The sequence below is a fragment of the Melanerpes formicivorus genome, unplaced genomic scaffold, assembly GCF_026170545.1.
Source record: "Melanerpes formicivorus ecotype bairdi unplaced genomic scaffold, bMelFor1.0.p_v2 SCAF_35, whole genome shotgun sequence".
NCBI lineage: Eukaryota > Metazoa > Chordata > Aves > Piciformes > Picidae > Melanerpes > Melanerpes formicivorus.
In genome coordinates, this window is record NW_027142387.1 from 3,574,599 (window position 1) to 3,595,892 (window position 21,294).

Sequence of the window (21,294 nt, forward strand, 5' to 3'; positions counted from 1 at the left end):
TGGCGCTGGCACATGTGGTGAACTTTCAGTACAGTGTAAAGAGATTGAGCTTCAGAGCTTACTAATATAATTATGCAGCAGCTGAATTATGATACTTTGCTCAAAATTGACAAGTCTAATGAAACCTAATACAAGACCTTACAAATGATACTTTCACCTGGTGTGCTATACTGTGGACAGAATAGATCATATAATTCAAGGGTTGGTATGAATGGAAAGGCAGAAGTAGAAAATGAGAACAGACTGTTATTTTTGTGTAAAATAGTTGTCTTGCAGGATTTTTTTTGCTTTTTAGTTTTTCTCAGAATGCTAGAAGGAGATTTGAGTTAAATGTAATATTAACAGTAAAACAGGCTTGTCTGCTTGTCATATCTGAAAACAGAGTCTGTAAATGAGGAAGGAGTGAGAAGGTTTTGAGGCCTCTGAAGTGTACTGGAGTTGTGTAAAGAGTGGAATAGACTTACTACCTTTTAATAATTCAGATCCTAAAATGCATTCTACTTACTGGGGACTCTGTCATCATATAGATTATCAGCTACTGTCAAGACACTTGCAACCTGAATTTTCCAAATACTTAATATTTCTCAGTTTTGAGACTTCTGTTTGCATTCATTTTTTCTCTGTTCTTTCCTATACCCTGTTGTAGGGACACTTGGAGAGAAGGAGGCTGAGGAGTAACCTCACTGGTCTCTGGCTTCTTGAGGAGGGGAAGTGTAGAGGGAGATGCTCATCTCTTCTCCCTGGTACCCAGTGCCAGAGCACATGGGAATGGCTTAAAGCTGTGTCTGTTAGGGGAGGTTTGAACTTGACATGGAGAACATCCCATATAGAGGGTTGGCAAACCCTGGAACAGGCTTCTTAGGGAGATGGTAGATGTCCCAAGCCTGTCAGTCTTGAAGAGGCATTTTGACTATGCTGATAATACCATGCTTGAACTTTGGTCAGCCCTGAAGTGGTCAGGCAGTTGGCCTTGATCATTGTTTGAAGGCCTTTAGTTCAGCTCAAATCTAATCTATCCCCTGTGCTCACAATGAGTGAACCTGTTATTTGCCTTAAATGCCAGGGGGATTCCACCTCTGAAAACACTTCTAAGAGCACCAAACACAACAGTTAGAAGTGGAAACAGGATTTTACTGTATTCTATTTTATGTTCTTTTTCTGGACCTATTTTAGAGTCGATGCTTACAGTCACTATCACAATGCCCTTGTGTAGTCAGGATTAGGCTGATGTGTTCTTCAGCTTAGCCTACTGCAGAGAGCAGCAGCAGGAATACAGGTCAAGCAGTGCCTGTTTCCTGAAGAGTGAGAACTTGAAGAATTCTTGGTCATTCCATATCAGGACTGACCACACATACAAGAGGCGCTTAGTACCATGGGGTGTTTTCCAAAGTATGACACACACTGATGACAAGCAGCAGACTCTGCCTTCTAGAACTTGTGCTGCCGCTGTGCTTCTCAGCCAGTGAGAGGTGGAAAGTACTCTCGTGCCTGCTGGTGTTACAGGGAGAGCTGGAAAGTGGCAGCTCTGGATGGGGCAGAAAGCCTGGAGCTCTTCCAACACAGGCTGCTGCGCACAAGCAAGAATCTCTGGAGAAATTGAGCCAGAGCATGAGCAGAATTTGCTCCTACTGCAAGCTTGCACTGGACAAGAGAGCCTGAGAGAGCCAAGGCATGAATGGTGCCTTGAAGGTGCTGGACTAGCAGCAAGAACTGATTCAGAAGGTCCTGAAGAAGCCCTGACAAAACTGCTGTGCTCAATGCTACAGAGGAAAAGAAGCTTTCCCATCCTGAAAGCCTAGAAAGCTTCCCCCCCAAAGATATGGGGCATGAGGACCAGCGTCATGGATCCCAAGTAGCTGGCACCTGGCTGGAATGGCTCAAAGGAGGCCTGCCAAGGGGCTGTACTCAGTGCTGCAGAGGAAGGCAAAAACCCCCCAGGGACACTTACCAACCTATCATGAGGGGGAAAAAAGCCTTTCTCCCCTCAACTGCAGGGCAGGAGAGTCCATCTTGATGCATGAGCAGGAGGCAGTAACCCAGCTGAAAAGGAACAGAGGAGCCCTGACAAGAAGTCATGCTCGTTGCTGCAGAGGAAGGCCCTGGACACCAGTGCCAATCTGCCCCAAGGGGAAAAAATTCATTCCTACCCCCAGTGCTGCTATTCTCTGAGCCTGTGAGCAAGACCTACTGCCTTCAACCACAGGCTTGTCATGCCTCCCAGAAGATGCCCAAGCCCTGTTCTCCCTCAATCTTGAGCCATCCTAGGGGCTTCTCAGAGTGGCGAAATGCCCCTGGCCTGATAGCCTTGGGGACAAAAATCTTTCCTGTGTCTGGTAGGACACCGTTGGGTGCTCCAAAGCACTGGGACCCCGGCAACACGTCAACATCCCATTTCTTATGACTGCTGCTGCCCCTGACTCCAAGGGGAATGAAGATATTTTAATTTTCATGACTTTATACTGAAATTTTATATTTGAATTTTGAAGCATGCAACAAGCTATGTTTGGGTTGGGATTGTGTTGCTTCTTGCAGTCTCACTCAGCATGAGACTGGTATTTTCAATAGATGTTCAGTGCTGACAGGAAGGACAAGTTCATATTGACATAAAATGTGTATTTTTTGTTATGTCTTTTTTCTTTAGATTCAGTTGTACAAGTAATTTCGCTGTTTGGTTTGTGTAGTTCCCCCCCCCCCCTCCCCCCCTTCTTTTATCAGGCTTTGTTTTTTGTTTTCTTTTGTTAATTTCTTAAAGGAATTAAAATGGCATTTTGTATGTAAATGTTTGAATCCCTGCCAGTTTGCAGAACTTGCAAGCCTTAAGAAACTTCATTCCTGAAGTACTAGGAGGTGTGAGTTTCAAATCTGGTCTAAGAAGACAATAGTCAGAAATAAATGGTTTTGTTGCATGCACTCGTGGCTGATTCATGACATGTTTTGCTCTGGAGACTTTGTAGCAAGGTAGAACTTTTCATAGGCAGTACACTGGTGGTTGTCTTCAAAAGGAGGATCTAGACCAGACTTCATAGAGATCTTATAGTTAGTAATTGTTGAAGTAAATTATGATATGGGATAATTAGTTTAGGAATTAATATTACTACTTGTTGATCTATGTGATCTCTGTGTAGGTCCTTTCCAACTCTCCTTCACCAACTGGCAACAGAAGCAGGACATCTTCATTTACAGATCAAAATGATGAAGGCACTTTAACACCCGACAAAGAGGTCAGTTCAGAACCAGTTTTCTGTCTTTGTCAACTTTAAAAATAAAAAAATCAGCTTTCTGCCTTTGATTAACTTTCTTTTTTATTCTTCAATCTCACCTTTTGTTTTTTTTTTGGTGCCTTTGTAGGTATGAATGGACTACTTTTTAGCTTCAGTGCTGAAGTGTTTCCTTTAAACTGTAGTAGTTGACCTCAGATTAGGAAACATTCCAATTCCTTCTTCAGGTCTTAAAAGTCTTATCCCTGAACTGAACTCAGTGAAGTAGTGGGACAGAAATTATGTTCAAAGATCCATTTTTTGCTGAAAAGTTGGGGGAATCCAGTTAATTGCATGGGTAACTTGAAGTGGATGAGCCTAAAGGCTTAAACTAACCTCCTGTGAATGTTTCTAACCATATCAGTAATAATTATCAATTAAAAAAAAAAGTTATAATAAGAGGCCCAACACAAGAAACAAATACTGAGCCAAACTGAGTCCAAATTAGCAGTTATAAAGTATCATTAAAATTGCTTTCAGGCTGATAGGTAACTATGACTTGCTTAATAAACAGAGGATGCCCACTCATCTTTTTTCATCTTGAGAACTGTGGCTTTTTATGAAGTGGCTTAATTAAAAAATAAAAGCCAACCAACCAATTAAAGGCCTGGTTTATTGAATGTGAAAATAAGCTGGTGGAGTGAAATAGAGAACTTCTGTGGTGCTGTGAACTTCGTTAGAAGTATTGACTTCTCAGCCTGAAAAATGACGTGTTGGGTTTTGCTACAAAAAAAGGTGGGGTTTCTTGCAAATGGGACAGTCCACTTGAAGTTTTAATGCCACATTTTCTTCAGGAAATGATCAGCTATGTGTGCAGTTTGGTTTAGATTCCATTATGAGTGCCACCATTAGTTACAGCTTGGCAATTGGCTTCCTGCAATGATAGTAGAAATGAAAGAAACAGTACTTTGTGATTTTGTTTCCTATTTTAGAAATGTACTGCTGAGTTGTCCAAATTTGTTTTGTTTTTTATTTTATTTTTACTGATATGTATGTAATGACTTCACTCTGACCCTGGAGAGAAGTCTTCTGGTAATTGGTGCTCCATAATGTCAGCTTCAGCTAGCAGTGTCACCCAGGATAAATTACTAAGTGTTTCTGTAAGGAGAATTTCTGACTTTTTTTTGCTGTGTGTGCTTTTTTGTTGTTGCTATGTGTGTGTGTTTTGTGTTTGCTTGTTTGTTTTTTTCCCTCTTTCTTTTTTTCCAGGAAAAACTGTCTTCTTTTCTACCCCTAAGGCAGAGTATAGAAGTGGCATATTGCCACATGAGAATTACCACCATAGCCTAGAGGAATGAGATGGTGCCAAGAGTTGGTGTCATCACTGACCAATGCAAACCTACTCTCCTTTTTTTCCTTTTAAAATTCATTTTATTATGTGCATCCATTATGGAATGTGCTAGAGGTTAAAGGACTGATTGATGCAGATTTCAGCAAAACCTTAGTGGAATATGACATACTGAACCCATGAGACATAGTGTGACTGATTCACTGTGTGTGTCTATCATTCACTTGCCCCTGCCTAACCAAAAGGAGGAAATTTTCCTCTCTCTTTTCAGTAAGAAATAATTAAGGAAAATATTGAATGGTATCACTTCTCAACCTTTATTTTAATACAAGCACCAACTACTTTTGTGCTCAAATAGCGTAACTCACACATTGAGGGAAAGGCAGAATATGTTAACTTTATTCATTTTTGAGGATGCCTGCTTTTATTCCAGATCTGGAAAAGGTTTATGAGCCTCAATGCTTGTTTTTTTTCAGTTTTCTCTATTTAGTAAAAAACACTAGCTCTCTTCACAATTACTTAGAAAATAAGTACATTTCCAAATGTTACTGCTACTGCCGCGTCACCTGCTTCATGCAGTATTTGTTATTTCTATGGACAGCTGCATTTTTGTCCTGTAGTGTTTCCTTAGATATATGTTGTTCCTCTGCAGCAGACTGCTTTTTGCAGAGTAGCTGTCCATACAAATGAGAGAAGAAAAGAATGCCCCCCAGGACATGCCAGGTTATGTTGGAAGAACATTGTGCTCTAAATACAGGGATTGCACTGGAATATCAGAGAGGCAGAAGGAGGAGTAAGATTAAGAATGGAAAGAGAGTACTAAAGTGACCTCAGATTACAGTTATCCTTGGGCTTAGGCAGCTCCTATGAGCATTTTACTGGTGAAACATATCCTGTAATTAGAAATTCAGGAAATAGTGAAGCTGCTAAGGGAATGAAATCCTCCTCTATTATAAGGGCTGGTTTTATGCCAGACAGAACATTTTACTAAAATAAAGATGAATTGAAGTGGTCAAGACATGAAATCGCCTTTCTCCAAATATTAATCATAAATGTTAAGAGAATAATTAGAAGCAAATCATCTTTGAAATGTGTTTGGTTGGATTATATTTTCATAAACTTCAGTTCAGCAGCAGTATTGTGCTTAAAAAAGCTGCAAGCATTGTATGCAATCTCTGAAAATGTGCCATGATTGTATGGGTGGTTTAGGTCTTCTGGGGAGCATTTTTTACATTGTTCTCATTTGATAAGGCAGGTGTTTTATCTACAGGTATCAATGGCAATGACACTATAATGAACTAAAGCTGGAGAACCCTTAATACTCTGAAAATGAAGAGTATTATATGCTTAAATGTTCTTGCAGTATGAATAATTGCTACGCAAAGTTAGTGTTTCATAGTTCTCATTTGTTGGGTTTTTTATGGCTTTAATCATGGGTTTAGTTTTTCAGCACTGTAATATCAAAGCTACAAGTATTGCATTTGGAAGCTTTGGTTTAAACTCAGGATACTTTTAGAATAAAAACAACTTCAGAGTTAATTACAGTTGTGAATGACAGCATTAGTTTGATCAAAGACTTATAAAGTGCACAGGCAAACATTCTTGCTTTATGTTCTGCAATGCTTAGATGTTTCAAAACTCCAGAACATTCTCAGTCTGAGGAAAACAAAAAATGGGACCAACATGTATACCCCATTCATAGGTTACTTTTTCACAGTATCACAGTATCGCTAAGGTTGGAAGAGACCTCAAAGATTATTGAGTCCGACCTGTCACCACAGACCTCATGACTAGACCATGGCACCAAGTGCCACGTCCAGTCCCCTCTTGAACACCTCCAGGGATGGTGACTCCACCACCTCCCTGGGCAGCACATTCCAATGGCGAATGACTCCGTGAAGAACTTTCTCCTCACCTCTAGTCTAAACTTCCCCTGGCACAGCTTGAGACTGTGTCCCCTCGTTCTGGTGCTGGTTGCTTCCGTTACTGGAACTGTGTATCTCCAGAGGCAGCGTTGCAGAGAAGCTCATGACTTTCTCATGTATAAGGAAATTGCAGAAGTCTGTCTAGTTCTGTATTCTGTTTTTGCAAGTATCCCATAAAATATAACTACAGTGTTAGGTGCAAGCATATGTTGGTACATCCACAGAGCTTCTTCAGACAATTTGCATATCAGATGCTTTCTGAGTTGGTCTTGGTGCCATGTGAAACAGCCCTGGATGATTGAAAGATACTTGATGCTTCCAGCCTTTTCTAGGGAAGAAGTGTTTGGGTTTCAAAGTGTCACTGCATTGAACAGACTTCAACATTTTCTTTCTGTTCTATATTATGCTTATTTACAAGTCAGGCCCACATGCAGAAGATAACAAAGCTAGTTCTGAGCCATCAACTGAAAGTAAAGAGCTGATAGCTTGCTGTCAATGACCAACCAGTCACGGAGATTGAAATATCTTTCACATTCTCATGGGTGTTACAGAAGTGACAGCAGAGCACAATATATATAGCTCCTCTTAGAGCTAAAGATAAACTAGCCAAGGTACTTTTCTGTCTTACTTCAGTGGTATATAATGACAGTCTTTTTTAATTAATTGAAATGTTTTTCTAGTAAAGCAGGATTAAGTGAAAATGAAATAATATTCCTTCAGTGCTTCTGTTAATGCTGCAACTTTCCTGTATTCATACACTTAATTTAAAGGACTTCTAAATAGATATTGCCATGAAAAGCCAGTAGTAGTTCAAATATGTCTATATCTTTCTCCTTCTTGACAGGCAAACTTAAAAACTAAATTTTGGTGGCTGTATAGCTAGTCTTTTTCTAAAGCCTGGATTTTACAACTCCTGATGTGTACATCAGCAGACTAGCAGGTTGTTTCTTGCCCCTTTTTTTTCCCAGGCACAGGTGAATGGTTGAGTGGATTTTAATACCTGGTTCCCAAGGTAAATAGACAGCTAGTTTTAAAGCCATACTGAATAGCTGATTAAAAAAACTTCAAAGCACAGATAGAAGCACATGTATGTATTGGAAAGCATTAGGTAGTGTAATTGTAGGGCTCATTAGACATCTCCACCTGTAATTTAGCTGTCAAAATGCAGCAAGTAATGAGCTGCTGGAGTAACAAAAATACTGTGAACAAGTACTTCAATATTATTGCTGTTGGTCACCCAGCATCCAAGACTGAAGAACTAACTCAATAATGAGAAGAAGATTCAACCAGCTGTGAATGAACCTAGGAAATACTACTCTTGGACCATGACTGAGTATATTTTGACTTTGGTAGCTGTTTAGATGTGAAACTCTTGTCTTGACTACTGAGAAGAAAATGTTTAGTGGTTTCATTTTTATACAGTTCCGCCTCAATATTCTTGTCTTCTGCCCTTCATTTGTAGGTTTGGCTCCTTCCCTTTTGTGCTCAAGCAACAGGAGGGTCAAGCTGAGCTAGTTTAGTTTAGTACACGAGGGCTTTGACTAGCATCTGTGAAACTCAACAGTATTGTTAATTACATTCTACTGTGTGTGGAAACAGCTGGAAACATATTAGAGAAAAAACTTAGGGATTCAATACTGACATTCAGAGGCTATTGTGTATGGCTGTCACTGAGCATTAGGTACTTATATTTCCTGAAAAGGTTTTGTGGACACAGATTTCAAATCATATAGCATTCCAGATCTTACACATGAAAACATTTTTCCTCTCTCAATTTGAATTGATGCAATTAATCTGCAGGAGCACTGGTGTCAGTGTAACAGTCACCCAAAATAAAATCAAACTCTGGTATACATTGTAATAGATTTGATTCCTAAAAGTACTACTTAGTAGCTTGAAGTAAACCAAAATTCTTCTGAAATAATGAGAAAGAAAAAGCAGATTGTGTTTTGGTTCAGTCATCAGACAGTTCTGAAATCTCAGGCTTTCAGACAGTTAAGCATTGAACTTTTGTGTGTGTGTAAAACCAGAAGAGTATTTCCTTAACTCTATACAGCCTCCTAATGGCATTAGATTGTGTTGTGTGTATCTATCCCCTTTGGATTCCAATTTCTGTCTCTTTCTCTTTGTGTTTTTCACTGCTAGGAATGTAAATATTTTCTTTGATATGGTCTTGATAAAATGCTTAATTTAGCTTGTGGCATTTTTACAAAACAATTTGCTAGTAGTTTGAAAGAGTTTATAAGGATTTTTTTTTATGTAGTTAGAATTGTGTTGTATAAGAACACTGGAAGATAGTCAAAATCATACCATTTATATGTTTTTATAACTCAAGCACTGAGAATTTTGAGACTGAGTTTTTCACACATAGGTGAGAGCAAAGAAAGCTCAGTGGTATCTGAAGGTGGCTCAGCCACAGAAGATTTAAAAATATTACAGTATCAGTGCCTGAAACATTTTCTTTAGCTAAACTAGGGTATTTTTATTGTGTGTTTCTTTACTTCTAAATAATCAAAACTGTATTTTGGCTGTGATGAAGTGATGTAATGCATATTTTCTGGTTATATCCTGCCCTTAAAAATATCTGTTGTCTCGTAAAGTGCTGTATTATCTTATGGTGTTTTTAGTAGTGTGGAAAAAAATGAGTATAATCATGCAGCATTCTTTACTTCATTACTTGATTGTTTTCCATTTTCCCACTTTTTTGCATTGAATGACAGCTGCTAGCTGGGATGATAGCAGAACCTGCTTTTCTCTCTGAGTATACTATCTTTGCTTTGGATCCCACCAAACAACCTAAGCCACAAAGTGACAGTGTGGTGAGTCCTCCCACACCCCTTAGCCATGCCTTTAGCAGGGGGAGGCGAGTACTGGACTAGAAGGCAAACCTTGTGTTGCTTGTGGCTTGTTCTCACAAAGGCATCTATCTTAACTGCCCTGTTGCTAACCCTGCACTAAATTTCATGGAGATAGTACCTGATAGCTCTTGGCTGGTGTGCTCTGATGTGAATTTACTGTAACATAAAATAATTAACACATTTTCTGTTATACAGGTAACCACACTCTGCACAACTTAATTGTTGCACAAGTTTGTACATTTGTTACATAGAATTCATTAATGCTATTGAAATTCTTACTCTTTTTATGTGTGTCTATGTATCTCAAGAATGAATATGATAAAACATTGAGATTGGGTTTTGTCCAAAAATTACATGCTTTTTTTTTTTTTGCTCTGTACAGTGAAAACCTCACAATGTCATTTAATACTAATGATAGCAGGAAATAATTACCTCACACAGACGCTGAAATTCAGCTACTTCTAGTTGTTAACCTGGTAGATGTTATTGTGGGAATGAGTTTTAATAATTAGAATTTTTTTAAAATGTATGTTTCTCTGCCTGGAAAGGTTGCTTTCATAGTATATAAGTGGAGAAGCTCCATGAGAAGGGAACAAAAAGTGAAGAAAAAGCAGGCCCAGGGAGGAAAGCAGCCTTCTACTTTCTACCATGTGCACAAACAAAGCTGTATTCATGTCATCATTGTCACAGGACTGGGCTGGCATCTTTCACATGCTTCAGAGGCATGACATTGCTGAGTTCATAGTGATTCAAAACACTTGTTTTTCAGAGTCCCAGCTCATTCTCATACTTCATGATTGCTTTGCTTTTCCAGCTTAATAAGTACGTTTTTTGCTGCTCATGCAGATGCTGAGAATGATGTCACTGAAAGCCATAACAGGGTAGAAATTTCATAAGCAGACAGACATAGAACAGCACACTCTGAGTTGGGCGTGTCTCAACCTAAGAAAGGTTGGACTGAAACAGTCCAAAGGTGGCCTGTGGAAAATCTTTGTTGGTTGTGAAGTGCTTAGAGCACAGATTGATTACTCAGTTGTGGTGTTCTCAAGATTGAAGCAGAGTACTATTTTTTTTTCCTTTTCCAATTCTAAGTATTTCAAATAGGTATATTCCAAGTCCAGTGATCACTACTTACGTTTCACTGCCAGTGGAATTAAGCAGCAGTAAACAGATGTGGGCAGATTTTCCCTGTGCTACAGAGTATCCTTAGTACAACTGGATTTCAAGAAACATATTTCTGTGAATGCTCAAATGTTGTCTTTATATTATCTTTTAGTATATACTTCAGTAGCAGGAATCACTGACTTGCATATTTATATACAAGGCTGTCTACACAGCAAATAATTATAGTGTGGGAGTTATCATTAATGTGTTGCCAATATGTATAATTATGTGTTACCCATAAAACTGATTTTGTTCTCTGAACTTCCTGAAAGCTCAAATTATACAAAGTTTGGTGGGAAGAGGAGGGCTCAGAGTGTAGAAATAAATATTTTTTGAAAAACCCCATTGTATATGTTTGGGAAACCTAGGTAAATTAAAGATGTAGGAGAGGGAAAGTTTTATCAACACACACAAATGCATAGTAATTCTGCTAAAGCAGACCAGGCTGGGGCATTTAAGCTCTTCAAAGGCTCTTGGGTCCATACTTATATATAGCAACTTCCATTCATGCTTAGCTTTCAACTGTGTGGACAGAGGAACATGGCGTGGTGGTCCAGTTTTTATGTAAAAGATTACCACAACTTCCCTTTTATTATTTATGCCAACAGTAAATCTAATCTCAAACACAGCTTCTACTTTTTTTTTTAATTATTTTTTGCACACAGATTGAATGCAAAGATGTCTGCACAGTTGGGAGGAAAGTTTTTAAAGTGGCAACATCAGTTTTCATTTTGAAATGGTGTTTTTTAAGGGTCTTCATAGCTACTTAAATGGCAGCTCTTAAGGATCTTCACATGAAAGAGCTACATCTGTGACTTTTATATTTCTAAACACCTTATTAGATTTAATAAATCCACTTAATCTTGTAAAGTAGAAAATAAATTCTTATTTGGATTATCGTTATTATTAACTTTCCAGATAGGCAAATAAGAAAAAAACCCAAAAAACCACAACCCAACAAGTAATGGAGTTGAGAATAGAATGGATGAGTGCTTTAGTTTAAAGCTCATTAACAGTTCTTAATCCACAAGGAATAAAATCACTCCAGCAGGATAGTGCTCTGAAGTGGAATGCAGATTTTGTTCAAGTCAGGTGAAGCACAATTTCCAAAGCAAGCAGACTTCTTGTGTGGCTGGTTATTGCTCATTCTGCTTTGTCTGAATATGGTTGACTGCTCATTTCCCTGGCTTCCTTAACTGTCTGCATTCCTCTCTCTCCTGCAGTGTTTTTGTGCTTCCTTAAGTTTGTTCCACATCAAACTGAAGCACTTCTGCACTGAATCATTTCTCCTCAGCATTTATATTTATTTGCATATCCACACAGAGGAGGAGCTGTGGATGTTGTGGATCATGTAGCAGATACAGTATCACAGTATCACTAAGGTTGGAAGAGACCTCAAAGATCATAGAGTCCAACCTGTCACCACAGACCTCATGACTAAACCATGGCACCAAGTGCCACGTCCAATCTCCTCTTGAACACCTCCAGGAATGGTGACTCCACCACCTCCCCGGGCAGCACATTCCAATGACAAACGACTGTCTCGGTGAAGAACTTTGTCCTCACCTCGACCTAAACTTCCCCTGGCGCAGCTTGAGACTGTGTACTCTTGTTCTGGTGCTGGTTGCCTGGGAGAAGAGACCAACCCCTTCCTGGCTACAACCACCTTTCAGGTAGTTGTAGAGAGCAATGAGGTCACCCCTGAGCCTCCTCTTCTCCAGGCTAAACAATCCCAGATCCCTCAGCCTCTCCTCATAGGGCTTGTGCTCAAGGCCTCTCCCCAGCCTTGTTGCCCTTCTCTGGACATGGATGTTTATGGATGATATTTTAGTTGAAGATATATACCTTTTCAGTTTACATAAAACTATCAGGCTATATCTTGATTAAAAATTAAAAGTTACACTGATTTTAGCTGAGTTACTCATATTTTGTTGAATGTGCTTTACTCCTCTTGGAAAAAATCATATCCAGGATGGTTTCTGGCATGGTTTGCTACTTCAGTTTGACCTGGTTTAAACACTAGAAAACATGGGTTTGTACAGGCTAGAAAACCCCTGAACACAGGAGACAGGCAGGATAGAGAGACTAGGAACAGAAATGTCTGAACTATGTCTTTGCTTAGGAGCACAGAGGAATATACATGTGAAGTTTTGCACAGTATATTTTTTTCTGAAAGTCTGAATTTCTTTCTGTGCTTGTTTGGAATCTTAAACAGGCTGTTTCCAGTGCTTTTTGTTCCAGGTAGTTTCCACATCCTACCCCATCCCTCTAAATTGTACCTAAACCCAAGGAAGACAGTGCAATTCCACTGTTAGCCATGTCTGTTGTAAACAACACTGGTCATCAATTAGATATTTTTCCTGCTATCATTTTGTCTTTTGGGTGTTTCTTTGATTTGTGCATAAATGCTACATAAATAATCATTATGAATAATTTAATTGGAGATGTCAGCAATTGCAGATGTCTCATACTAATCTGTGCACACATAGCTGCTTTGTAGTACTGTATATTGCAGCAATCTGTTTTGAGTTTAACAAACTAGCTCGTTTGCATGAAGATATCTTAATAAACATTCAAAAGAAAGTACTAAAAACACAGGCAAGGAAAAAGCACAGATGCTATTTGTAGTAATCTGTGAATTACAGTCCTTGTAGTCCATTCCTTCTAACAGCTGTTTTTACTCCTGTAGAACTTAACTAAACAACCACCTCCCAGATCCACAGAAAACAATGGAAGTGGACCGGCCTCCCCACAGGTACGTTTCTTCTTTCACTGCCCTGTTGTCTTAAGTCACCACCTTCTTGCTGGAGTAGGGTTGACAAGTACTCACCTGGCAGGGTGTTTTGTTTGTGTGTAATCCTATTAGAGAGTATTAAGTGTTGTCACTGATGCTTGGATCTTTTTTTGTAGGGACAGGTTAGTAGAATGTGACAGAATCTATTGAGGTGCATCTCATTGCTCACACCCAATGTGAGATACAGAGTGTTCACCTCCCTTTAAAAGCATCAGGCACATTGTGTGGCTAGAAAGCTGATTTGTAACTCAAAGGAAATAACTACTAGGCTTTAAGAAGTTGTCACCAGTGGTCAAGGTGGAGGTCATCCCTTAATATGTCTCAGAAAAAGTTTAGCTTGCTGGAGTGGGATTAGCAGTGCCTCCTAGCACGTGGGTCTTAGCATTTGATTATGGAGGCAACAGTGTGCTGTAAGGCTTTTCAGTCACTTTTGTAGCACCAGCAGTACATGGAACCATGGCACTGAACCTTCTGGTTTGGTCTTTGAGGTCTTTTCCAGCCTTATTGATTCTATGATTCTTGTGGTCCCTTCCAACCCTGAACAGATTCTATGATTCTGTAAGTACTGTAGCTGTATAAATAATTGCATTTTGTGTGAAAATCATAAAGCCATTTTAAATAAAAGAAAAATAAGAAAAGGGCCATCTAGGATGGTGTACTAGAGCTACCCATCATACAAGGACTTCTACAGTAAATTTGTTCTCTTAATCATAGGAAAATACCTTTGTGACTTTGAGATAAATACAGCCTTCTGTTAGTACATCAAGAAGTGAGTCACACTATTTTTGTTTTTAATTTGGGACAACATTAAATGCAACTGTTAATTTTGGTTACATGTTCTTCACTTTTTAAAGGTGTTCCTCTGAAATACATCCTGTTAGAAGCTTAAATTTGAGCTGTAGTTTGTTGGACTTCATTGCTGTCCGAAGTTGCCCTCATCTGATAGTTGCATGCACAGTTTTTCTGCACAAGGAGGTGATTCTTCTAAGGGAGTGGTAGCTCTTTGGTGTCATGCATGTGTTCGGCAACAGTCATTTCTTTGCCTAGGTCAGGCTTGTTTCCTGGGCTTCAGGGTGTCTGCCTAAAAGCAGCGCAGAAATAATTCCTTGCTTTGAATTATTGCAGCTGAGTGACACTCAGTCTTTCGCCCAGAGGCTTCAGCTCCGAGTGCCCTCCATGGAGTCTTTGTTTCGAAGTCCGGTGAAAGAGTCCCTGTTCCGCTCATCTTCTAAGGAGTCCCTGGTACGAACTTCTTCAAGAGACTCACTGAATCGACTGGACATGGACACAGCTGGTCCCACCTTCAATCCACCTTCTGACATTGAAAGTGAAACAGAAGAGCATTCAGGAAACATGGACAGCCTCAGCAAAGAGCAGCTGCTGCAGCGACTGCGCAGGATGGAACGCAGTTTGGGCAACTATAGGGGAAAATACTCGGAGGTAGGCAATGTTGTGACAGACTCATCTGCAGGATAGGGGAAAAAGATGAGGCTAACAGATACTGCTGTAGTGGATGATCTTTTTGTTTTCTTGTCTGGAGCAAAAGGATCAACTCACAGCTGAGATGGAAGCTAAATTTATTACTCTAAGTCTAGTTATTTTTGGCCTAGATAGAAGCAAAGCTTCTCTGCTAATAAAATGTGGACATACTTTTCATCTCTTTTGTAAATAATCTCATGTATTCAGCAATAGAGATTAATTAGTACAAAGTAGGCCTGGGAAGATTTCTGCCTATAACAAGGGGTGGAGTTCAGTACAGGGGTAAGCACATGACAGCAAATCTACTTCTCTTCTGAAACTTGCTTTTGAAGTGCACAGTGTATATTCTATGCATGTGCAATAGGCAAGCATTTTGTTTTCAATGAATAAGTTCTATTCCTTAGATTTTCTATGTATTCCCTGGGAGGAATTAGTTCAAGGACTGTTTCTTTTGCTATTTTATTTTAGTAAAAAACAATGATAGAACAGTTTTGCTACTTCTTTTCCAAATTGTTGGGCAAAGTCAAGCTTTCCAAGTAGTGATGTGGAATTTATTTGTTTATTTTTAAAGTATGTGTGTGTGCTGTATTTAAAACTCTTTTCTTCTTTACTTTTTTTTTTTTTTTTTAAATGTTTGCTGCCCTCATGTACAAAAATTCCTGTGCAAACTTTTGACTATTAGTGTCAAAATCCCTGGGATCTAAAATATAAACCCAGCAATTACACTATTCAGCATATGCTTGAGAAGAGAGTTGTCTTCCATTAATTCAGTAATTGTAGTGTCCCGTTTCTTTCTTCTCTTACAGATAGTATGATAAGATACATTTAAATATGTATTTATAGTGTTGATAAAATGAAAATTCTTCAGTTCATAGGTTTGTTATAGTGGTGGGTTTTTTGGAGTTGTTTTGGGTTGGGTATTTTTAAGTGTTATCTGTCCAGCAAGTCTTAATTTACATAGAATTACATAGAATAAACCAGGTTGGAAGAGACCTTCAAGATCATCATGTCCAACCCATCAACCAATCCAACCCACCTCAACAACTAAACCGTGGCACCAAGCACCCCATCAAGTCTCCTCCTGAAAACCTCCAATGACAGCGACTCCACCACCTCCCCAGGCAGCCCATTCCAATGGGCAATCACTCTCTCTGTATAGAACTTCTTCCTAACATCCAACCTAAACCTCCCCTGGCACAGCCTGAAACTGTGTCCTCTTGTTCTGGTACTGGTTGCATGTCAGAAAGGCTTGTGGGGTTGATTTTCTTCCTTTTCTATTTTTGTGAGTTTCTTTTGTTTATTGTAAAGAATGCTGGATCTTGGAAGAAGTAGTTTCAGTATATAGTGACTACTTAGGATATAAACTTTTCTTCTCATTTAAAGTAGGGTACAAGGATAGTGTCTCAAAACTCTGGAAGAGGAACCATCCACAGTAGTTTTATTTTTCTTTTAAATGAAAATTAAATATGACTAAAAATAGAAGTAAATTTGAATTCTGAAAAATCCTATTGTATTTTACATAAAAATTTGGAGATGGATTTTGACTCAAAGATTTCTTGGTTTAGTGTTTTGGATTTGTGTTCCTTTAATTTTTGAGCAACTTGAAAATGTATTATTCTAGTTCCAAGTACCATTATGCTACTTCAGCTTTGGACAGCTTAGGCAATTGTGATCAAATTTTTAATTACACTAAATTGTGCAGCTACTCATGAAGTTCTTTTGTCAGCTTACAAAGAGAAATATTGTCCACTTCCCGTCTGTCTTTGCTCAGGATATGCAAAGTACAGGGGATGAGAACATTCAGTGTTACACAGACCTTTTGCTAGATTTGTAAGTGTGTTTTTTAATGCGTATTCATTATAAAATTAATTGTACTTAAGCTCCCTTACTCTTAGCTGTCTGGGGGGTAACTTTCTGATATAGTTGGGTTTTGACTGCCTGTATTGAAGCATAGCTGCTCTTAGAGGTCTTCTCTATGTGAATACTTAGTAACCTCATCATTTGTTGTGTTTTTAAGACATTGGAGATATTACATAAATGGAGAAAGGAGACGTTGTGAAAATTTAAGTACATTTCTGTCAGCAGAGCTTAACTCAAGTGATGATTTTGAAAATGAAGATAGTGATACAACTAAGCAAATTATTTTGAGAGCTATAAGAGGATGCATTATCATCATTATACCTGATTTCTCTATTTTAGCTGGTGTCTGCTTATCAAGTTATCCAGCAGGAGAAGAAGAAGCTACAGGTAAGCAGAACTTTTATCTGCCCTGGATGCTTTTCTGAATCTTAAAATGTGGAGTACAGATTTAATTGTCAGTGCATTGTGTGTGTGTTTGTATAAGCAATACACTGTTATCACATATATATGTTTGTGTGTGACGAAAGACGCTTTCTTAGCTAGGATTTCTAAGGATGCCAAGTGAACAGTTGTTCTCAAAATAACTATGGTATCTTTTATATTGCATCATCTGAATTCAGCTTGCAGATTGCCAACCCCAAATTCAAGCTTAACTTGAAAGAAAAATACCAATCATTAATTTTTCTACTTAAATTCAATTCTGTAAATTTTATGTAGGTTTTATATATAAAGTTACATTTAATACCTGATGTTTATTCATGCTTCTTTTTAAGGGCATTCTGAGTCAAAGCCAGGATAAAGCATTTCGCAAAATTGGAGAACTGAGAGAGGTAATTTCTTTTATTGTGACTTTGCATCACACATACATAGGGTCTTTCTCTGTCTAGCCCTTGATTCTTTTGTTCACAAAATATTTTCTGTTGCACTGCAGGGTTTTTTTCTTTTGTTTACATGGGATTATTTCTCTGGCTTGTTTCTGCTGAAGCAGCTTATTGTCATATGTTGTAAGACAAAGCAGTTCCTTGTACTGACTGATCTGCTTTTCTCTTCATTCTGAGACAGGTAGAAATGTGTGTTGCTGTGTGTTGTTCTTGCAGTGTTGTTTGGCCCAACAGTAGATGTTCCTTTACAATTTGGGACCTTTGAGCTGCTTTACGGTATCTGAAGGAATCCTAGAGGAGGGCCGGAGGGGGACTTTTCATAGGGGTTTCTAGCAATAGGACAAGGGGGAATGGCTTGAAGCTGAGGGAGAGTAGGTTTAGACTTGATTTTAGGAAGAGGCTCTTCACTATGAGGATGGTGAGACTCTGGAATAGGTTGCCCAGGGAAGTTATGGATGCTGCCTTCTTGGGGATGTCCAAGGCCAGGTTGGATGAGGCCTTGAGCATCTGAGTATAGTTGAGAGGCATCCCTGCCTATGGGATCTCTAAGGTCCTTTCCAACCTAAGCCATTTTATGATTCTTTTAGTATTGAGAAATACTAATGTTAGGCAAAGACATGTAACAGGCAATTTTAAAAAAAGATTTTAATGACTTAAAAAAAAAAAAAAATTATAAGAAGCTATAATTTGTTTTATATTGATAATAAACATATTCAATTTAATTAAAAGGTGTACAGGTTATTGGGCAGAGGAAATTAAAAGGGCAGGCTCACAAAAGCTATATTGTCAAACCTTGGTGAAGCAGAATGTGAAGCTGAAGCTTTTTTACTGCTGGAAGAGCCAGTGCAGCATCAGGTTCAGGCACAGGTGTGGGAGGGCCTTTCTGTCCAGGCTCTAACCTTGCTTGAAAGCTGGGTACCAGCTTGCTCAATGCCATGGACTTTCTCTGTGAATGCATTCCTTGGTTTTGGCATGTATCTTGCTGAGCAGCAGCAATTGGATAGAGTTGGCAAGACCTATCAGACCTTGGCAAGGTCCCACCTTTGCCTGAAGGCAGACTAATTCTATACAGTTTTGTGTTTTGCCTGCAGACAGGGGCCAGTGTCTCTCCTGAGGGTGAGAGACAGTGACTCAGCATCTGAACTGCCCCTGTGTGACTGGTCAAGCAGCCAATTATGTCCAGGGAGTTCATTGTGAGGAGGGAGATTACCGGGCTCTCTCTCCAGTGTCTCAGGGTGTAATCCAGACAAGCAGGGTGTGAATTGTGTGTTTGGTTGAGATCTGTGCTTGCTTCTGCCCCAGCAACTGAAAAGAGTGCACCAGAGTGCTGGGTGTGCTGTGCTTATCTGAGCTGGAGCTTGTGCCTAGGCTGTCACCCTATCCTAAGCTAAACTGTCAGCCCTTAGGAGGAGAAAACCTGCAGCATTACTGACCTGTGGCTCACCAGTAGTTATTTCCCAGTTCACTACAAGGTCAAATGAAAAGCTGTGTTAAGTCTATATGTCCCCATGCTCCACTAGGTTTAGTTTTCCAGTTTACAGGTACTTGGTAAAGTCTGGAAGACATATATATACCAGAGATAAAGCTTTTGATTGGGAAGAAGGGTTGGACTTCTGCATAGTGTTCTGCTTCTGCCATAGTCTTTATTTCAGGTATATTTGAGGAGAAAGTTCTTCACTGAGAGAGTCGTTAGCCATTGGAATGTGCTGCCCAGGGAGGCAGTGGAGTCACCGTCCCTGGAGGTGTTCAAGAGGGGATTGGACGTGGCACTTGGTGCCATGGTTTAGTCATGAGGTCTGTGGTGACAGGTTTGACTTGATGATCTTTGAGGTCCCTTCCAACCTTGGTGATTCTGTGATGTATTTATTTTTTTTCTGATTTATATATGTAAACACGTATATATATTTGGTATAAAACTTAATTTCAGTCTTATAAATCATGCAGCTAAAAATTGTCTAACACTGACATTCTTCTTTTATTAATTGAAAAACTTCAAAAAATAGTTTTTTTTGGTATTTTGGAAGCCCAAATGTTAGGTACCAAAGGCTTTATTCATCAGACTTAAAAGCATAACTGCAAGTGCAATGGTACATAGCCATTGTGGAAGCTAAAATGGTATAAAATAGATCAGTCTTTGAAGCAATAATTCATCAGAAATTAAATTTCAAAATTCTTTCAAAATTCATACAGTCCATTTTGTCCATAAATATGCAGAATCAGACAAGTTTATTTTAAGAGGGTCACCTGAAGGTAAGTCTCCTTTAAGGCCAAGTTGGCAGTGCAAAATAGTCCTTGGGAATCAATGCGTCTTTATCTTACCCCAGTTTTCTGCTGTTAAGAGTAATTCCTCAACAGCAGTCTTCAAGCAGCCTTCAGTGCTTTCCTTCTCAGACAAGGATCAGAAGGCACTGCAGGATCCTAAGAGGATTGTGTCTGCATTGGTTTCAGTAAATCTGTTTGGCACTTGTTCTTGCACTGAGCTGCTTTGCTTTGCTTGGAAGGAATTGCTTCTAAAACTCGGAAGCACAAGGCAGAAATGTGATCAGTAGCTTTTGAGAACCCGAGACAGTGCAGGATTAAAAAGTGGATGTAGCTACTAGTGAAGAGACAGGAGCAGTTCTCCCCATGGCGCTTTCTAGGACTGTCTTGCCTGTTCTTGGCTGGACAGGCTCAGCTCATACCTCTTCTCAAAGCTGGTATGAGCTCAGCTAAGGCACCAGGGATTTGCTGTTGGAGGTAAGGGAAAAGCAGCAAGAGAGCATAAAAGCAAGAATCAGAGTCAGAGGAGAGCAATGCAGGAAGCTTCCAGTGCTCTGTGTTTTGTTTCTTGTTTGTTTTTTATTCTTTCTTTCTCTTTTCAGTCATTCTCTGTCTTTGCCTGCTAACAGAAGCTGCCTTTATGAGTGGCACTTGTTTTTATATGAGACATCTTTGCAGAATAATGGCCATAGAAGAATTTGTTTCCTGGGGAGATAAATATGATGTAGTAAATACATAAATAAAAGAAAAATTAAAATGCAAGTTTGGGAAATTGAAGTGCATGCATGAAATGTGCATGGCTCTGATTCTTTCTGTAGGCTGCTAGATGTGAATTAATGTTATCTTAAATACATTGGTTTTCTATCAGAACATCAATTATTTAAAGAAATTAAAATAGTGAAATTTTTAAAAGCATAGTAAGACTGTAAAAGACATCTCCCTAAGGCATTATTTTTTAAGGTTACATAGATCCTACTGATGCATTTAGGCAACATCTGCAAGTTTCTAAAGGTATTTAGCCAGATGAAATAGTAATAGCAAATAAAGCTACGTAGTTAAATTCTTTGACATCTGGCTTTCTCATATAAGGCATGTTTAAAGAATAGTCAACTTTCTGCTCTTAGAAATGGCATTTGTCATGTTAGAATGCTAGCATATTGGATGAGCATAAAATAAACTTACATTTCTGCTGTGTATATTGACCTATGTGGTGGTTAAATGAACAATCTAGTTTACCAATGTTCAGTATTCCTAGTTCTGGGAGAAATGTGTGCATGGAAAAACAGTTTTTAGGAGCAGGCTTGAAGTGATCTCTCCACAAACTTAAGAAGAAAGAATGTTTGATAATTTTGTATCAAATCTAGACTTTTGCTATTCTAATGCTGATGTTATGGGATGTTCTTCTTATGTTTTGTGGTATGTTGTACAGTAAAAGAAGTATCTACTTGATGATTGTGTTCTGCGGTCACAACTGCAAAAGAAGTGGTTTTAGTATTATTTTGTAATATTTTGATAAGCCTTTTAAATTC

At 38.9% G+C, this 21,294-nt stretch overlaps 1 protein-coding gene across 5 annotated transcripts in view; it reads left to right on the forward strand.

Moving 5' to 3' along the window:
- Positions 1-21,294, forward strand: part of GOLGA4 (golgin A4) — a 60,268-nt gene that overhangs the window by 1,679 nt on the left and 37,295 nt on the right. For 2 of the 5 annotated variants that reach the window (XM_068156883.1, XM_068156884.1), the window contains exons 2-7: positions 3,126-3,221; positions 9,191-9,289; positions 13,182-13,247; positions 14,412-14,726; positions 16,965-17,012; positions 17,399-17,455. In XM_068156883.1, coding sequence (XP_068012984.1) covers positions 3,126-3,221; positions 9,191-9,289; positions 13,182-13,247; positions 14,412-14,726; positions 16,965-17,012; positions 17,399-17,455 — 681 coding nt within the window. The remainder of the gene's footprint in view (positions 1-3,125; positions 3,222-9,190; positions 9,290-13,181; positions 13,248-14,411; positions 14,727-16,964; positions 17,013-17,398; positions 17,456-21,294) is intronic. The other 3 variants (XM_068156885.1, XM_068156886.1, XM_068156887.1) reach the window with 3 other exon arrangements.